This window comes from Stylophora pistillata, chromosome 2, assembly GCF_964205215.1.
Source record: "Stylophora pistillata chromosome 2, jaStyPist1.2, whole genome shotgun sequence".
Taxonomy (NCBI): Eukaryota; Metazoa; Cnidaria; class Anthozoa; order Scleractinia; family Pocilloporidae; genus Stylophora; species Stylophora pistillata.
Genome location: NC_142520.1, coordinates 58060948 through 58080235, shown reverse-complemented (window position 1 = coordinate 58080235; position 19288 = coordinate 58060948). Strand labels below are relative to the sequence as shown.

Genomic DNA, 19288 nt, shown 5'->3' with positions numbered 1-19288 from the left:
TCACTATTGCTTAAATAGTGCTTTACTGCGAAGGATCGTGCACATATACGTTTCATAACCGCAGTTCATATATATGTATTTCAGCAAGATACGTGTTATTTATTTTCCACCTATTGATTTATTCAGTCCTCATTCCACGACAACTTCTTGTCTTGAACTTTGACATATTTGCTCTTTACCAAAATATCGATCAGATCATGGAAGTTTACATCACGAGGGTAGCTTTTTTCACTCGTCTGGTCCTGCTGTCAGCTGTCCTCTCGTTAGACATACTTTTGTCCTTAACTCTTTCTTTCTTTACTGCATGTTCCTGCAAGTTTTGACTACCGGCAAATTTGATTTACACATGTATCTAATGGATGATGATGTTTTACAGCGCAGGGCAAAACGAAGCCAACCTCGGTACTCAATCGAAAACTGCTTGAATTTACACAAACCCAATTTCCGTTTACTTGACAAAAACACAACTTTTAGCTCCAGTATAATTCAAATATTCCTCTTTAGGTTAGCTTGTAATTCTTTTTAATTAAAATCGAAACTCAAACCTGACAACAACAGTCTTAGTCAATTAGAGTTGAGAATTCTCTTAGGGTGGGACTATTATTCGACTCATACAACTAATCCACAATTTTTTCTTATTAAAAGTTATCTAGAAAGGCAATTTTCCTATCTGAGCGAAACAAACAATGAGAAAACATTTCATTGAAATAATCTCCGTCGACTTTCTCATTTTCCATCTTAAGGCTTAGAGGGAGATTTTTCCTTTCAAGATATGTTTCTCAACCTTTTTCAATTCCTTTTTTGCGAAGTTTAATATGATTTGCACCTGCATGGCTAAAAGGAAATGTTTTGATAAGGCGATTGATATAAATGACAGGTTAGTGTTTTCACTCTAATCCATCTCAGTCAGAGATATCTAGAGAGAGAGCGATCTGATGCCACAGTTTTAATAGGTCGTTTATTTATCAGCATTTTTATATTTATTTATTTCTTCTCGCTCAATTTGTCCAATTTAATTCGAGCTGCGGCTTGTTTTGGAAAAGTTTGCGTTAATCAATATTTATATCTTGCTTTGTTTGATGCGGAAGATTGGCACTTGTTTTATTTATTCAAAGCCCTCTTGGTGCTTAGTGACGCTCGATATCTCTCAAGTTGCCCTATCTAAGGATCTAGATGTTTTGTAGACGACTGACTAAGCTTTAAGCTAAAAGTAACTGAAGTTCAAAAGGAGATCGCGCTAGATAAACTATATTTCTCCAATGTTTTTTAAACAAAAGATATCTATCACGCCAGGTGCTTTAATTTTATTTAGACGTTGCCAATTTGAGTAATTTATTCTGACCAACCATTCATATACAATTGGACAGTTTTCTTATTTTGTTCAAAAGAGTGCTTTCGTCAACACAAGCAGCGGAAAGTGAACTTTTCCTCTTCACCTCTGAGGCCCATTATACCCTTATACACTCAGAGAGATCACCCGGTGCTAATGTATTTTTCTTCTAAGTTTCACAAGTCGTTGAAACATTGACCAAACAAATAAGGAAGGAAACGAAGCAGCATAATCGTTATGCTTTCCGGTTGTGAACGGTGAAATGGCCGACGATCTTAATTCTAGGAGTCTTCCCCTAAAGATTGTGGAAGTAAGCTCATTGGTCATCTTGAATATTTTGTCTTTGACTGGGAACACTTTGGTTTGTATTTCAGTTTACAGGAACACCAGACTTCGCACGACGACAAACTTATACATCATCGCTTTAGCAGTAAGTGACTTGCTTTCCGCTGTTTTTGTGACGCCTCTTGGAACTGGTGCACTAATAACGAGTCAATGGAGTTTTGGAGAGGTTCTTTGCCAGCTTCATGGTTTTTTCAGTCTGTTTGTGATCTACGTTTCTCCTGTGACGATGGGGCTGACTGCTGTCAACAGATATGTGAGAATGTGCAAGTCTGACCAACAATACAGAAAATTCTTTTCAGCGCGCAAGTCACAGGCCCTGCTTATCATAGTGTGGTCCTTTGTCGCGTGTTATGTCCTTATTCCTCGCCTAACTGGTCTACAAGGCTTTCAATTTGTTCAAGGCTATGCGCAATGTTCTTTGGCTCATTCTAGCGAAAGCGGGAAAATGATTCATTACGGCATCGTTCTTACTCTATTCTTCTTGCTCCCGCTAATTTCCACTATTATCAGCTACATAAGAGTTGCCAAAATGATTAGACAACACAACTTGGGTGCGTTTTCAACGATTCAGAGATCTACAGGAAACGTAGCGATCAGTGCGCACGAGATAAAAGTGAGTAAATCGCTTTTCGCTGTTGTGTTTGCGTTTATGATCTGTTGGATTCCATTTTGGGTGATTGTCATCTTGAGGCGCTTCAATCTGGTGGGAAAAATGCCACGCAGTTTTGAGTTACTCTGCACGTTTCTCCTCTACTTTTCCAACACAATCAATCCTTTCATATATGCTGGCATGAATCACCTGTTCAAACGAGAGTTCCGAAAAATACTATGCTGTGAAAACAAGGGCAGAGATGGAGTCAATGCAACGTGAGAAGGAACACAAAGCGCAAATGTATTGGCAAATACTCTGACAAGTCGAAAAGACAACTATCACATTAATTCAGATAACAACTACAATTACCAAAGCCAAGAAAATTATCCAAATGAAGAACCTGAAAATTTTCAAGAGCTCAAAGTCACCACAATAACTACTTGCACAAGTGAAGTTGCCTCATAAGGGAAAGAAAGCTTGAAAAAAGTGATTAAGTGGAGAATTTAGTTCAATACTCCAGATACTGCTAAAACATTGATTGCTCTAAGGAAAACAAAGAAAAATAGTGAAAAATTGAAGAATGGTGCTTTATAAAAGTTCAAGGTATTGATAGCAATCAATATTTTCAATCAAACTGATTAACTGAATAATTAAAACAAATTATTGAATGCACAAATGACCGATAAAAGCCAGACGGTAATTTCATGGTTTTGACCTCAATCCCTTCTAATTTAAGAATAAAATGAAATAATAAAATGAAATGAATTAAAAAAAATGAATGAATGAATGAATGAGTGGAGGATTAAATTAATTATTGATTGAATCAGTAAATAAATAGCAACTCTTTTTGTAGAAAGAAGGGAAAACGGGATGTTTTCTAGGACGGTGAACGAGACCGAAAAAATCTAAGAGAAGAAAAATTAAACTCGTCAGTGAAGATTCATGAATCAGGTAACAACCTTTGAGAACGACACGAAAACTTGTAAATCAATATGGAAGGTGATACGTAACACGCTAAGATAAAAAAAAAAATAATTGTAAAAAAGTGATTTTAATGTAAATAGATTTAAAAACTGTGTGTCCTTGTAATAATTGGCTTACGAATAGGTTTTCTCTGTATCTTACAAGGATTAAAATTCACTGATTAACGTTACCTAAGTTGAAACTTTTTTTTCAAACGACAAACTCACCTCTTTGATTGCCCAGTCGATGCTAAAAGCTGTTCGTCAAAAAGTGCAGAGATTATGCACCTTCAATTATTAAAGATCCAGTCATTCAACATACCTCCGCTTCTTTATTTTGGGCTAATTTTGCTAACTTGATTGCACATGACTCTCCTTACCGCCAAATGTTAAGCAGAAGATCTTACCGTTTCCTGTATCTCGCTATATTACAACTGAGATGCTTACATCCGTAAGCCGGTCATCGATTTAGGAACATTTCACAGCTTACTCCGCTTTCTAATTGGCTCGGTCAGCTAATGACGTTTTTTATCCCTGACAGTAAGGGCCCATGTAAAAGAAACGTTGTGTAAATATACAGAAGGGTTTTTAAAAAGGAAGTGCATCAGCAACAGAGTTATTAAGAAAAGACCAGTTACAGTTGTGTATGAATTAAAGTTTCAAGACACCAAGCGGCGAATGAATCGGTCAAAAACAACATAAAATGAGAAATCATGAAAGGTAAGCGGTGGGAATTATCTTAAACGGTGCGGATGCTATTCTCTTAGATGTCTGAATAATTTATCCAAGATTATCTTTGTCAGCACTTGTTGTTTTCACCAGCTTGCGTTTCCACTGTTGAGGATATTTGTGGGTGTTTGACAACCATGGGACACTTTTGAAAAAAGAATGACACCACCTATGACAAGTGATTCTTAATAAAATGTAGGCGTATATTCCTTTGCTCTGAAAAGAGGCAGATTGTATAATTGATCCTTAAGACAAATGTATGGAGGTCAGCATTGGCTTAATTGGTACAAATTAGATGGTGTCATGGTTGTATATATATCTACCTGCCTTATTAGTTATTTCCACATTAGTTCTTTTTCCTTCGGAAAATATTTTTGAATTTTCACTTTTACCACTTCATCTTTGGTTTTGAACTATGGATCATTGCATTGCATTTCTATATGCTTCTTCACTCAAAGTTTAAGATTAGTTTATTACGAGTTGGCTGTGTATAAGACCTTCCTCGTGCGCGCACCAACCGTTTCCAGCGCTCGTTCATCCTAGCAATGTGTAGATTAGCGAACAACAACCAAGTGTAAATATGCGTACATAATTTATCGATTCTTAGCTTAGTAGTTTTTTCCATTTCTAGCTTTTAAACGTCACCTCTACCATAACAAGTTCATACATTTTTTGTTTTTGTTGTAAAAGATGTTATGTAATTCAGCCTTTTGGCTGCAATACGATATTCTTGATAAACTATCTATCTATCTGAAAATTATATTGATAATGATAATTGGGAAAGAGGGGTGGGGGAAAGAACGTAGATGAGGAAGAATTGTGAACTGCAACGTTTCCAAGATCCGTGAAAAGAGCTTCCTAAACCGAAAGCCCTTAGATGCAAACCTGTTTTGTACTAGTTAACCAAGGGCATACAGAATGGAGTGCATTGCTGATGAACCAATAATTATCTTTGATTAATCCTTCAACTGTGACGAAATTCTTCACTGTTGTAATTCGTTGCACTCTGACGCGGGTACAGCGTCAACCTCCACCTAAAAACCTAACACATTGATAGGTTTAGGGTCCAGTGCTCTTTTGACAAAAATATGATAACTGCTATAGATATGCTGACAGATGTTAAAACTCTCGACCGTTTTGAGGCTCATATCGGCTTTAGAAAACTCTGATTGCCTTAAAAAACCCACTATATCCACCCACCCTTTTTGGCTTCAAGCGGTGCATAAGGCATATTCAAAAAATAACCTATCTTTTAATTGCATGTCTCCGACAAAGACAAATTGTACGCAAACGGTGTTAATTATGTCTGAAAACACTTGTTATACTGTGTTTCGGACGAACAATTTGTTCGTCCGAACCACCGATGACAGCCGTATTGACATGAGTAGAGCTAAGTGTGATTGCATAAAAAGCCAATCCCTTGCACTGCATACTTCGTTTGGCTGAATATCGATTTATTTTCGAGAAAATCGATAACAACTGAATTTCGCCAAAATGCAGCTTTTGAAGCTCAAAATTTCAGACGAATCTTGGAGTGTCGCGCCACGAATTGACAACTCTTGGACCGATAAAAAGTACCAAATCTTGAAAAACAACATCAGTACATATGTTAAAAGCAATTTGAGCAATTCTTGATTGTTTATTTACACAATCTAGTTGAATTTATCCGACCTTCATCTTACAAGATTAAAAATAGGTCAAAAGTAACCCGTTATTTAACTATGTGGTAAATAAAATAATCGACTGAAAATCTGGCTTTTGGAAGGCGAAGTGTGGTTCTTTTCGATCTCCAGAGGATTTTTTGGGGTAATGATTCTGTGCGATTCAATCAAATTTTAAAGTTGGATAAAATGAGCTGATTTGGCGGTGCCATCAGTTATTCGAAAATGTACACATTCACACGCAAACTCAATTGTTTCGCATTTTACATCCAGTCCACAGCTTATTTGACACAATTTCATCTTTAACTGTCCATATTGAAATATCACAAAAGAGGATTGCAGTCCTAAAATTGTTGCATTGCTCCCTCAGTAGAGATATAATCGATATTCAGCCAAACGAAGTATGCAGTGCTTTGTTTCACTATAAGGCCTACCCAACTTGAGAATATGAGCCGAATCGATTTTTTGGCTGTTGCCACCAAATGTTTGACCGTTGGTAACATTCGCTCTTAAGTACCACCTTTCATCTTTAACTTACAATCAAGGGATTGGCTTTTTATGCAATCACACTTAGCTCTACTCATGTCAATACGGCTGTCATCGGTGGTTCGGACGAACAAATACACAGTATAACAAGTGTTTTCAGACATAATTAACACAGTTTGCGTACAATTTGTCTTTGTCGGAGACATGGTTGTTTCATGGTTGCTAAATGCAGTTGTTAACCGGTGATGTAGGTACTTTTTTTAGTTTATTCCTACTTACAAAAAAAGACAAAAAAGGCTTAACATTTAGTTCATGTTCTGGCATTATATTTCTTTTTTGTTATTGTTGCCATTTATAACTTAGCTATACATTTATTACCAGCTGTTAAGCTTCAAATCCACTATGTTATTGCCAGCTCTCATTTTTTTTTAAGCAAATTATATTGTAACTATAATATGTCAAGAAAAAAAAAGAAAATAAAAATAAAAAAGTAAGAGTTCACGGGAATGTTTGTTGTTGATCGTTGAGTGTATTGGAAAGTCAGTTATCATGATCAGGTAATACTTTGGTTCCCTGTTGTGAAAATTAAGTTGGTTCTGTAAATAATGACTGCATTTGTTAACCCCAATGACGAGCTTTGCAGCTGTATATTTTCATTTCCTTTTTTTTTTTTTTTTTCTTTTTCATTTCTGTTAAGGGAAGTATTCCATGATGAGAGACATGCAATGAATACTGGTTAGGAGGAGAGAAATTGTTAGCTGAGACTCAGGCCCCACTCCTCCTGATTGGGCCGATCATGTTCAGAAATGTTGAAGATTCTTAATGGTTTTGAAATAACAGTTTTGACCAAAGATTTCAAGGTTACAATCTAGCAACAAGTTTCTACAAGTTCCCTTTTGCCTTCTAAGATCTAGATCTCAATTCCTTGTACTATCTCCTGTGCATATTTCAATATACTATAAGGCGTGAGGATTTGGTGTTCAATCAAACAGTGTGCCTTAGTTCTATCACTTTTCTCTCATCTTATCTCCCTCTTGTCTAAGAATGTGTTATACTTTGTCAGGAAAAATTCCTTTATGTTCACTCCTGCGAGTGGACTGTGTTTAAAGGTGTCAGAATTCTTAGTGATTGAGTCACATATTCCAACACCCATTGTCTCACGGCCATTATTTCCCGAGTATCAAGTTGATTGAACGTTGTCCCTTCAGGCATATTGTGTTTGCATTCAAAACTACTTAAAATGACATCGTACGACGATCTAAGAAAGAAGTGCAGTGAGCAGCTGAATTTCGAGCCACTTCAAACGTTCATCCGATTGGCAAAATCAGCTGAATTAGAAATTACTGATGCGAAATTCGCGCTCATGATGGACGATAGTGATGAGTTGAAGAATCTTCGAGGATAATTTTTCTATCCAAAGATAAGGGATCTTCCTAAAGGCAAGGTGAATTTGTCATCAAGACACCACTTTAAGATTTAAGAATTTAAAATCTAAAATTTCAAGGGAAAGAATTCCATATACTCCCATACTATTTTAAAACAAAATTGTTTAATGCCTCCTGGTTAGCTCAATTGATAGAGCGCTGGACTGATGTGCGGGAGGTCGAGGGTTCGAGCCCCGGCCGGACCAACACTCAAGGTCTTAAAATAATTGAGAAGAATATGCTGCCTTTCTTTAACATCAAGAAATGGTTTAATAATGTAAAGTAGCCGCCGTAAAGTTTTTAAGCTGACGTTTCGAGCGTTAGCTCCACATTCAAATCAGTTGATCAAACCAAATTGTCTTGTTATACAAGGTCACCCCAGCATGCAGCACCGCAGTTTCTTTAGAACTTTCCCCTTTTATACTTTGGATACGCAAGAGTTTTTACTAAACTTGAAAATGTTTATCTTTAGCTTATCTTGAGCTTCTTCTCCTACACCACTTCGGAGTGCCACAAGACGATGAAGAAACACCCACAAAACAGCAAAAAATGGAAAACGGTTTTACAGGAGACGAGAAAAACGTACATATGTCAATCATTACGCCAGTCAATCCTGCTGAACGTGGATGTCAGCTGTCAGTCAAATTCTCTGAGCCAATAAAATCCGTACATAAAGAGCTTCAAAAACGAGGAGTTGTGGTAAGAACTGAAATGGTGTAGAAATGAATGAAATCATTTCGTGTCCACTGTTATATTGTTGTATAGTATTATCCTGGTTTGAATTTATTTCAGGCGGATACACGGGAACCTGACGTCATGAGGATTGCTCCAACGCCGCTGTATAACAGCTTCACGGACGTTCATCGGTTTGCGACGTCATTAAAGGAAGGTTTTCGTATGCTGGATTCCTTTGAATCCGAATAGTGGTTAACTTGTTGTCACACTATGGGATAGTGTTATAAACTATGAAGCACTTATTTTGGTGCCCTGGGTGTAGATGTTACAGCATTTGCTCGTTATAACTGGGCAGCGGGTGTGCACGAGACAGGCGTATACTCTCACCGACGTTCGCACTCACAAAGCGCCGGCGCACGCTCGGTGTTGTTAATGAAACTTGTCACTGAATCGCATAGCACACATGGTACAATATAATTTATGATATTTATTGTTTACGTTTGTATTGGCAAGATTTCCGTTTTAACCTCATTATGCACACAGCAATTGAATAAAAGAAAACTGTGGCGTTATCTTATAATTGTATGAGGTTAGACGGGAATCTTTCTACGTATTTTTTTCATTAATTTATTTATTCACTTAATTTTGCGACTAAGTACGGCATACTTGCGTTTTTTTAAATTCATATACCTAGTCTCTTAATTTTGCTAGTAGTTACTGCATACTTGAACTTGAAATCAACCACGCGAAAAACAACGTGATTTTTTAAAAAGAGTAGCTACAGTGTTTAAGGTTGTATGAATATACTAACAATGATGTTAGGACTTATTTACACGCACATTCGAACGTGGTTATTTATAAGGTATTTGTAAGGGTATGAAAATGGAAAAGTGTTTAATAGTGAGGAATTTTAAGAGATTTTTACTTAATAAACGATTGCGTTTCATTTTGGAAGAGGGATACAGTCAAACCTCGATTATCCGGACTCGTCCGGACCTCGGTAAATAGTCCGGATAATTGAGAGTTCGGATAATCGAAAATATGAATATGAAATGTTTACATTTCTATCTCATTCATATTCATATAGATTACAATTTCTATCTCTGTATGTATTTACAGATAACGCATCGGAATATTTCTGTTTCGTCGCACTTGCGAATTTTGGAAAGCGCACAGGATAATACGCTGTTTCAACAGTCTTTTGAAAGGATTATTGGGCTTTTTGCGACTCAGAGTTTTCAAGATCACAACTAATTAATATTTATGCAAAAATTGGGACCAGAGAAGAACGGTCCGGATAATCGAATAGTCCGGATAATTGAGGTCCGGATAATTGAGGTCCGGATAATCGAGGTTCGACAGTATGAGGGCTTTTTTTAGGCACAGCGTGACCGGATATTGAGACCAGTCGTAGCTACCCTAGACCTACTAATGGGATTTCCTCTCGGCGCGGACAGTGAGCTACTGGATGTTTGAGGGGTGATACGGCTTTGTAAGATCATCCGGCGTGGCAAAGCAAGACCCGATTAAAAGCGATCGCATTTGAACAGGGGTCAGTGTTCTGTCTTGCTCAACACAAGTCCGATTGATGTACCCAACCACAGAACAAGGCGACTGTCTCCCCATGTTTTTCATTTCATCAGGTTTTTCTTCACTCGACTTCTTAGTTGGCACGGTCATGCTGTGGGATGAAACCCGAGACGTTGAAATGTTCCTTGACTCCATCCACTTTTGTCTTTTTCGACAGAAAGCCGCCCGCACCTCACCATTCTTTAAAACATGAAGAAGGAAGATAAATAAACCCTAAAAGAAAGTTTAATGAAAAAGAGCATTCAAAATCTTATATGAAAGAAATTTAATCTTAGTTGCTGGAAATTAGTATTCTATGTAACCTTGTGGCAAACTCCTAGACAGATATCTTCTTTGTAATCTTTGGTATTGGTGGCCAGTGGCATTCCTATAACCTGATAAAACATCCGCTTGGAAACTGAACTTACCTGTCACACAATGCGTGCTATGTTTATTATGTTAAAAATCCCTTTATTTTCTGGGGACTGGAAAAGAGTTAGAGGTGCGAGTACCTGTACTGAGTTGAGCGTGGTGAAGATATACTGAAATACCAGACCAGCATCTGTTACGCTTAGAATACCAAATACCCAGGTCAGTCCCAGGAGAGGAAACAGTACCACTACTGCTTTAGAACCCTGTCTGCAACAACAAATAAGTTTATTTTAAATTGTTTAGCTTTATCTACAACGAGGGAATGAAATGAGGTAAATGCGATGTGTAAATGCGATGTTTAAAGCATTTAAGATTAATATTTAAGATTCGTTGTTCATTATTTAATCAGTTTAATTCTCTTTTGTCTTATAACTCTAACAATTTCGATCCTTCTTCCATTAAAACCCTCTTTTGAGTTTTAGGGAAAGATAATTTCCATAAATTATGGCGTCCATACAAAGTTACTACAGTTCCAGTTTTATCTCGCGTTTCCAAAAAACAATGCGCAGTTGTTCAATGATATTTCAAACCTAAGTGGTGATATCTCGACAGAAATCGAGATTACAGCTTACAGCTTAATTTTGCAAGCAGCAAAGTGATCGCAAGTGTCTTCAGTTGGTTAATGGTCACAACATTAAAATTGAGGGGCGGCTGTCAATCTCGGGTTAAAAACTGAAAATGGCTTTCTTTTCAGTAGAGATGTGTTTTTGTTCTGAATTTACCTGATTTTCTCGAACTCAGACGTTCCGTCACCTTGGATGTGAATGATTTCATAGATAACTCGAGTTAGGAGTCCGGAATTAATCTGTGTAAAGAGAAGTATCCAATGAGTAACATATCGAATAGATTACAAAATACGAGCACTTAAATTGTATCGATTGAAAAGCTGAAACGTACCATGCAAACAACAAGAACTGGTGCAGCAAATGTCCAGATCAGATTATTGCTGAAGGATACCCAACAACTATATTTGCAAGAAAGGATACAAGCATTTATATTGATAAGACAAAACAAAGGAAACATCTGAAAGAAAACCAACTGATTTATATTCCACTAATTTATTCGTGTTTTTTTCGTTGCCATGTTCCCACCAATCACGTAGCTCCTTTTTCTGCCTTTAAAAGCACACACAACCCACAATTCGTCTATTCGCTCCGACGAAGGGCTAACGCTCGAAACGTCAGCTTTTATAATCGTAACGGTGGCCAATTTACCGTGACCATTTCAACTTTGTTGATATATTCAAGTTATTTCGTTACCCCCACCGACGCAGCCCCAAACAGTTTCTTTAGAAACTATCAGCCTTTATTCAACTGATTTACAGTTTGCTAACAGATTTATCCTTAACGTGATGAAGGGAGTGATGGTCATAACCTGGCAGTAAAGTTGTGGGTTTTACCGATGTCAATAAGCATTTGTTCACCTTTCCACGTCACTGCAGTCAGTCCTGAATTGTTAACAATATGAAAAAGAATTTCCTGAAATGTTCCCGGATGTCTACACGTTCAGTGATGCAAGACCATGAATGTAAAGATTTGTGTTTTTGTGAACTTGTAAAAGTGCGCATAGTCTTTTTCAATGAAAGTTTATATTTTATTGCTTGTACTTACAATTCACCATGCACATAGTTGTTAACACCACCCTCTAGATTGTAAGCGACCAGTAGTGATAACAACACCATTAACAGGGGAAAGCCTGAAATTATAAGAAAAATGAAAATTATTTGAAATTTTTTTGGAAGACTTGATATGCAAAGGAATTTGCAAATGGGCGCTTTTTACCCCCTATGAACTAATAATACAATCTCTAGAATGGTCCTTTTTTGCCAGTTAGAAACCAAGACGATATTCAAGATGAACTACACTTACCCCAGGATATAGCATAAAAAAAGCGCATCTTGACAACGGTATTGAAAACTTTAACAACCATTAGATACAAGTAAACTCCTTCAATCAACATCCAAATAAATCCAGCCAAATAAAAATAATGGATTAACGCCGCTACGAAGATGCACACTCCCTAAGGTAAAGATTAAACATAAATTTAGATCACATGTTCATCACTTAGGAGCTTAACAGTTTATGACAAAATCATAATGTGTCATGCAGTTGGCTCATTCACTAATGCTTGTGTTTAGGCGTGGTCTCCCAGGACTACCTTTCCCCCCTTCAGGAAAAACGAATGAGGAAGTTAAAGCGATCGTTGTCTCACCTTTGATTCTGAAGAATCTACTCCACAGAGGAATACCAATTGTGCTATCGCTATAGCAACCACAAGATTGAAATGAATTTGAATTTGCTCCTGCTTTAGATCCCTGAGTAAAGAGATTTAGATACTTTTAAGGGTCAAGTACTTCTAGCGCAGTTCGCATTGAGTGCAAACAACATGAATAATCGAAATATACGATGAAATTACTTTGTAGCCAGATTAAACAAGATGGATTTTTAAAGTCTTATTACTTAGCATGATTATCAAAAGATTGCCAGTACCTATGTATTGTGGAAGAAAAACTTAATGAATAATCAAGTTTACCCCACAACCAAAAATAAATCCTAACAAAAAACCTGAATCCAATTTTAATGATTCGTACAACACTTACATTAAGGCTACGTAGGCTACGATAGTCAGCAATTCTCCCATAAGTGACAGGCCACAACCAACGTAAGTAATGACGTCCAATGCCACTTTATGGTCTGACGACATCTGTCATTAAAAAAATCGGGAAAGAAAGATTACAGAACTGCTTTAACATCTATGGTACGTCATAGTACACTTCATTGTATGTTTTTGCTTTAATTTTGAAAACGCGAAAAGCGTGATTTTACCAACCGTTGTGTCTCCAACTTGCATAAGAACGGCAAAGTTTGTGAGATGATTACAGCTGCACGTGACCTGGTTGTCGTCAGATTGAACCAGTGAACATCCTATACTAGACCAGGAACCATTCACCTCAGATCTAAAGTATAAAAACCAATTTAATCTGGAAAAAAACCTATCATGGTATTTTTTTTTTCTTTTTTTGATCTTTACAAGAAGAGAATAAAACCGATGCTCTAGATCCACATTTGAAGAATGAGATGAACGCAGATACCAACATTTTTCAAGACTATGCACTTGCGCAAAAAATCACCTGCACCAAACTTACTTGCGATTAAAATCCCAGAAAACACAGTGAGGAACATCACCATTTTGTGTTTCCTAACGAGATGGTGAAATTCAAACATTAGATGTGAAAAATCTTATTTCTTATTTCATACTTTCTACAAGAAAGAGAATTCAAACCTAAGATGCTTACATTGTTTACTTCTTACATGGGTTTGTTGAACAAGGAGACGATACTGAAACATCATGTCTTTCTGTATAGCAACACTTCACTGTTTAGACAGTAAAAAATACCTCATCATAACTGAAAGAGATCGTCACGTTTTCCACAAGAATACCAGATGGCTCGGGATATACTGCACTGGCAATCACCCGACTTCTGAGCGTAAGGTTTGTTAAAGGTCTTCTGAAAATTTGCGAATGATGAAATGAATAATTGCACGTTTCACCAGTGAAATGGCAAATAAGACCAAAGGCAATGTAACTAGTCACAGAATGGACATAAATAAGTGGACAACTTATAGTGTTAGGGCACTATAAACCTACGTACCCGTCCGATTCAATTTCTGACGCAGGGATCCACCGTTTGATACCATCGTAAAGAGTGCTCACAGCAACGGAATCTGTCGAAAGAAAAAATGAGTAATAAGTAATGTACCGGAATTTGAGAAAACAAACGCCTCTTTAAACTGATCACCGATTCTTCACTGTCTGATGATTGTACCTTGTCCTTTGAACAATCCCGAAGGAAGCGAAATTTTTGCTTTACCCTCCTTTCCAGAGAAACTCGTATCCGCTGCAGAGAAAACGATGGAGTTTTCGTTGTTCGCCGGCACTTTATGAATCTTCATTGCTGGAAAAACATGAGAAATGATAATTTAACACAATGCGACAGAATTAACGCCGTGGATATACAGCTTGGTTGAACCTTGTAGCTGCATTCGTCTGCGAGATATTCTTTTAACCTAAAGGGTAACAAATCTTAATGCAAGTCCAGATCCTTACCAAAGAGCTCTTCTGAGATAATTTTTTCCTCATTTGATTCAAAGTGAATCCTGCCGTAACTGATGGCAAATGTCTCCAGCTGATGGGTGGCTGACAGTATATTGATGCCGTTATTATCAGTTGCGTCCTCTTTTAGAGATCTTATTAAGCTGATTATCGCATTTCTTGCAATCTGAAATTTAAAAACCAACCATAAACATTCAGCTTCTAAGACATTCTGAAATCTACCGTCACTATTTAGTATTACCTGAAGAGAGGTTTGGTCGCTGGCGTTGAGAGACTGTATGACTGAGTAGAACCTCCGTAACTATAACAAAAGGACAGACTGTGAATACATGAGTAATTTATATTTGAACTGCATGGTGATTACTGAGTAATAATCGCAGTTATGAACACTGCTTGGTAAAAAGAATAGAGTTCGTTTTACATTGCCTATGGTTGAAGGAAAGACCTACCCCTTATCCTCTTCGGTGGCTCTCCTGAACTCTGAGTAATATGAGTGCAATGCAATATGCAATGAATACTGATTTTATGAGAAGCCACCTAGGCATATTTCCTTGGTTAAAAGCTACTGGGGTCGGCATAGTAGCAGCCAGATGATTTTCCATCACCAAAGAAAATAGACCGAGTCAATGTAAAAGTACGTAAATACCTCATCCTTGGATGACAGTTTACCCCCCGAAAGGACAGTACTATCCATGAGAGCTTCTGTTTGTGAAGATGGAGCGGCAGCCGAGGTTAATGCTTCTCTTATGGTGCCAAAAACCATACTCATAGGCTCCGCTGTCTGTATATTACTTGTTAAACCTGAATAAACTGGGGTACTTGTTAATTTCAACGAGGTGATCCCTACTGGTGTAACTGTTGTCGCTTTTGGAAAATCAAAGATAGGTGACATTTCTGTGGACATTCTTGGTGTGGTTAATTTTGGTGAGCTGCCCTTAGCCACGAAAGACCTTGTACTGGAAGTTGGCTCCGTTGCGGTCTCTTTGCTTACCAAGGTTTCGGGTTGCTTAGACTTAACAGACGAAGTGTGCTTTGGTGACAACTTGGACGACTGATTTTCTATAAAATTAAAAAAAAAAAAGAACTATAAGCAGCTTTGTTACTCAGAGATTTTTTTTCAATGATCAGTTGCAGACAAAATTAATTTGGTGCGCTTCATACTGATGGCGATGCACGCACATAATGCGTGATAAACTTGTCGGTAAGTAACTTCGTGAATTCAAGTATTACCTATTACAGATTTTATCAAAGTTTAAGAGGTAATTATGAGATCTGACCAGTTGAACTATCATATTATTTTCCCATTTGCTGCTTAAGAGAATTCAAACGTTGATTATCCATTGCAACCTTTCTTATCGATAACTTTACCGGACTAGTTGTCTGTTTGTCATTTTCAATGTTTCATCTCGCATTGTGTCACTCTACAGCTGAAATAGTTCATTGAGTTGTTACCCGTCTCGCAGAGGAAGCGCTCATTATCATGGCATTTTTTCGCCTTCATCTTAGCCTCACTTTTACGGACTAAAAAGCAGTACCACCCTGGTTTCCATTCTTCTTTTTCGCCGTGAATGATATTGATTAACGATATCTGGTCCGCAGGACTCTCGTCACATCGATCGTACTTCTCTGTTATCCAACAGAAACCTTTCCCCTTTTCATAGCTACGAGGTAAAAGTACTCGCCTTAATTACGTAAATACATTTTGCTGACAAAGGCAAGGAATAAGGATATTAGGTTTCATCTAACAATGAAGTAACAGATCTTTAAGCATAGAGGCCAGAGGAAAACTTATATCTTTGACTAAACCAGGTAACTTAGCCAGGTACCCATTATAATTGACCAGTTGGAAAAGATTCTCTATTGCATCCCAAAGACCAGATAAAGGAGCTTGCCTTTATTGAGTATTTTTCAGTGAAGTTGCCTGATAACCAGCGAATTCTCTCAATTGATGGCAATTTCCTTCCATTCCCTGAAATGCCTCAAACATCCCTTATCTTAAATAGCAACCGCTCATGCGCATTTATGCCTACTAGTGTTTATGACATTACAGGTTCGAATGAATATGAAATGGACTCGCCATTTTTCCCGGTGTATGTGGCGTTATTCAGCTACAGGGGATCTCATTAGTCTTCATTTACGAGCTTTCCTCAATCATTTTGTTCTCCTCTTAATGTTAGATTCAAAACAACTGTAAATTTTTCATTTCAATTTTCTACCTTACCTTAATCCTATCCAGTAAGGTTTGTCATCAGAAATAACATTCTTGGCTTCTTTAAGACTAGCCGAATCTATTATTCTTCCAAGTCGTTCATTTCCGTCGCACTTGCAACCCCCTTTCTCTCCTAAATCTTCTCCTTTACATGGGTTTGAACTATGGCGATATGTGAGTGAGGAGCTTGACTGGTAAATATCTAATGACAAGATAAAAGATAATTCAAGAAATCACATACCAACCTTTAAATCAATTGATTTTTCAAAGTCATGCAGCTGGCGCGTAATGAACCCCTAGGATTTCATCTGCTACAGCCATCTTCAACATCAAGGTTGAAAAATTCCCAATCTAAAAGATGCGTTTGCATACTGAAAACTGCAATAAAAACTTCGCATTTGAGCAGAACGGAAAGCAACATACATTTCCAACTGGTCGTAACCTGGTAACATAACATCGCTTGTACACTCAAAGTAAGGAAAATCTTGATAGCCAGCTGCACGTTGGTGGAACGTATATTTGTTCTTGTAACTTTAAAATTTTAATATTTACATTTCCTTTGAATCACGTCTTCTTGATGGCGAACATTTGATTCGTTATTTTTCAAGATAATTTACAAGCAAAAACAAGAAGGGTGCGTCTACTTCTGCCCTGCTGTTGCGTTGAATATTTCATGAAAAATTGTACAAATACTCCACTTATAATCAACACCCTCAGTGCAAACTCTTATTCGAATTCATTAGATTTTTTTATCGGCGGTACGAAGAAATTGAACGCTTATTTACTAGCCACGTGTGACAATTTTGAAACCTTTGTGAATATTTAATGAACGTTCATTTCCCAAGACTCCAACTTCTTCAGACTCAACCAATCGAAAATTTTCTTTCTGGATAAACCAATTTCAAATTTGTGTATGTACTATTGTAGGTTGCTACAGGGTTTACGAACATTCTCAAAACTTTAGCAGAGCAAGTTTTCACTGACTAGCATCATCGCGGCAGCTTTCATACGATGAGTTTATGGGTGAAAAGGGCTTAGCCAGAAATTGATACTTTTTACGCCAGTACTCAATTGAATCTTAAACATATTAACACTCGTGATATAAACTTCAGCAGAGTAAGTTACAACTTGCAATGGAAAATAACGACGTGAATGTGACTTCAATGCACACTAGCGCACCGAGGAATAAAATGGCTTTGATACAGACAATGAGGCAAAAGACAGACCCTTTCTTTCATGTCTGTAGCTACACTGAAAATTACAAGAATCAATATGAATAAGATATAAAAATATATATTGATCTTAAAAGAGCTTTGAAACAAAAAGAGAAAATTAACTTCCCTGTGTATGTTTAATCTACAGCGTTAACACCGCCAGGGAGACTATTAAGAGCCTTGTTTGTGTTAGTTTATTGAAAAAAAAAGTGCAATCTAAGACAGTACAAGTTACAAACTGTGCAGATCATGAAAACAACAGACGTTGTTACTTACCACCCAGGAACACGAAAATTTCAAGCAGAATATGGAAGTTAAACGGGTTGATATGAAAAAAATTATTCATTTTCTAAACCAAGACGCCGTCGTTGTAGCTAACTTTGCCCAAGGTAGCGTAATGTTCCTTTGAAAACTTTTTTTCCTGATCTGTTTTCTTGAGCTGTTAGCCAAACAGCATCAGAGGAACCGCTCAATTTTTCCGTATCTTCCGTGCTCCGTGTTTATAAGTAGAGATGTATTTTACTAATTATGTAAATATATTTCTATCCTGCTTTTACTGACTTCCCATGATTATGAGGTTTTGTAATCTTTTGTTTGTTAAGAGATGCAATTGTGTCAAGGATGACTTGAAGGTTGTTCACCTGTGCATTTATTGACTATTGAGTGAAACTCAAAATTGCTTGGAAAATATTTCATATGATTTTCCTTTTCTTCCCTAATGAACGAGTAAATTCAGGAATACGAGTTTTCACCTGCCTCAGTAATTTATGGCACTCGTTCGGAAAGGAACAAAATTAATCCGCAACAAAGGGAAACTATTTTGTTAATGGATATTAAAAAAAAACACAACAACAACTACGTCAGGCGGGAAGAAAAATCAACTCGATGCCGACGCAAATGAAATAAATTCTCTCTAAAAAAAATTGATGTGGTCAGTTAATTTTGGATTCTTCACAACGAAAGTTCTTCCATGGTCAAAAATTATGATATTGCAGCTTCTAAGCAAACTTGTTTCTGCTGATAATTGAAACGATCGAGTCTTGATTCCAAGCAAATATTCCAGTTTAATATTAAATATCACTGGCTACAACCATAGAAAATTACTGAAGTTAAGATAAAAAAAGTCTGAAAAATTGAGAAATTCGTTTAGAAAAACAAATCCCAAATACTTTTCCTCCCAGCTCAATTGAAGATCAAAGGATAGAATCTCATGTTATTAACACAGTGCATATGTGCAAAAGTTAATAACAACGAAGAACACGCCAAAACATAATTTTTCTCTCAATAAGATTAAAAAAGAATTTTTAAATCGTCTTCAACAGGTAGCTTAACGCACTGGTCCTCTGGGAAACTTAACATTAGTTTCGTTGCAAGTTTGGTACATTAACACCCTGTAGCTTTTCGAGCATATGTGTTCTCTTCATGCAAAAAAATACGTGCGTTACATGATCGGCTTAACTTTCAAATGCAGATGCCTAAAAGTAACGAATTAACAACTCATTTGAATAATTGGCAAGCTACAAATGTCCTAATAGTAGACTACATCA

General features: G+C 37.0%; 3 protein-coding genes and 1 pseudogene across 9 annotated transcripts; 2 read left to right on the top strand and 2 right to left on the bottom strand.

Moving 5' to 3' along the window:
• The window catches only part of LOC148740617 (uncharacterized), a 1045961-nt pseudogene that overhangs the window by 557144 nt on the left and 469529 nt on the right, over nucleotides 1-19288 (bottom strand).
• On the top strand, nucleotides 1301-3346 carry LOC111341840 (melatonin receptor type 1A). The gene has a single exon (XM_022948865.2). It carries the CDS (start codon nucleotides 1593-1595, stop codon nucleotides 2544-2546), a length of 954 nt encoding a protein of 317 aa, XP_022804600.2. The 5' UTR covers nucleotides 1301-1592; the 3' UTR covers nucleotides 2547-3346.
• On the top strand, nucleotides 7668-10196 carry LOC148740636 (kynureninase-like). Its single transcript, XM_088750327.1, has 2 exons — nucleotides 7668-8228; nucleotides 8322-10196. Exons 1-2 carry the CDS (start codon nucleotides 8079-8081, stop codon nucleotides 8451-8453), a joined length of 282 nt encoding a protein of 93 aa, XP_088606453.1. The 5' UTR covers nucleotides 7668-8078; the 3' UTR covers nucleotides 8454-10196.
• LOC111347402 (uncharacterized) lies at nucleotides 8672-18288 on the bottom strand. Of its 7 annotated transcripts, none has more exons than XM_088750323.1 (19): nucleotides 18018-18258; nucleotides 16540-16729; nucleotides 15771-15979; nucleotides 14965-15377; nucleotides 14560-14619; nucleotides 14313-14484; nucleotides 14032-14160; nucleotides 13858-13930; nucleotides 13602-13713; nucleotides 13351-13403; nucleotides 13035-13161; nucleotides 12805-12908; nucleotides 12417-12519; nucleotides 12074-12224; nucleotides 11816-11900; nucleotides 11103-11169; nucleotides 10928-11010; nucleotides 10286-10412; nucleotides 8672-9974 (listed from the first exon to the last, which is right to left on the bottom strand). In XM_088750323.1, the coding sequence occupies exons 1-19, from the start codon at nucleotides 18085-18087 to the stop codon at nucleotides 9666-9668; spliced, it is 2637 nt and encodes an 878-aa protein (XP_088606449.1). In that variant the 5' UTR covers nucleotides 18088-18258; the 3' UTR covers nucleotides 8672-9665. The 7 variants fall into 7 exon arrangements, 6 of the variants coding, with proteins under 6 accessions (XP_088606449.1, XP_088606447.1, XP_088606448.1 ...); XM_088750321.1 differs by having other exon boundaries at nucleotides 8672-10007; nucleotides 18018-18257; XM_088750322.1 differs by having other exon boundaries at nucleotides 8672-10007; nucleotides 13602-13710; nucleotides 18018-18257.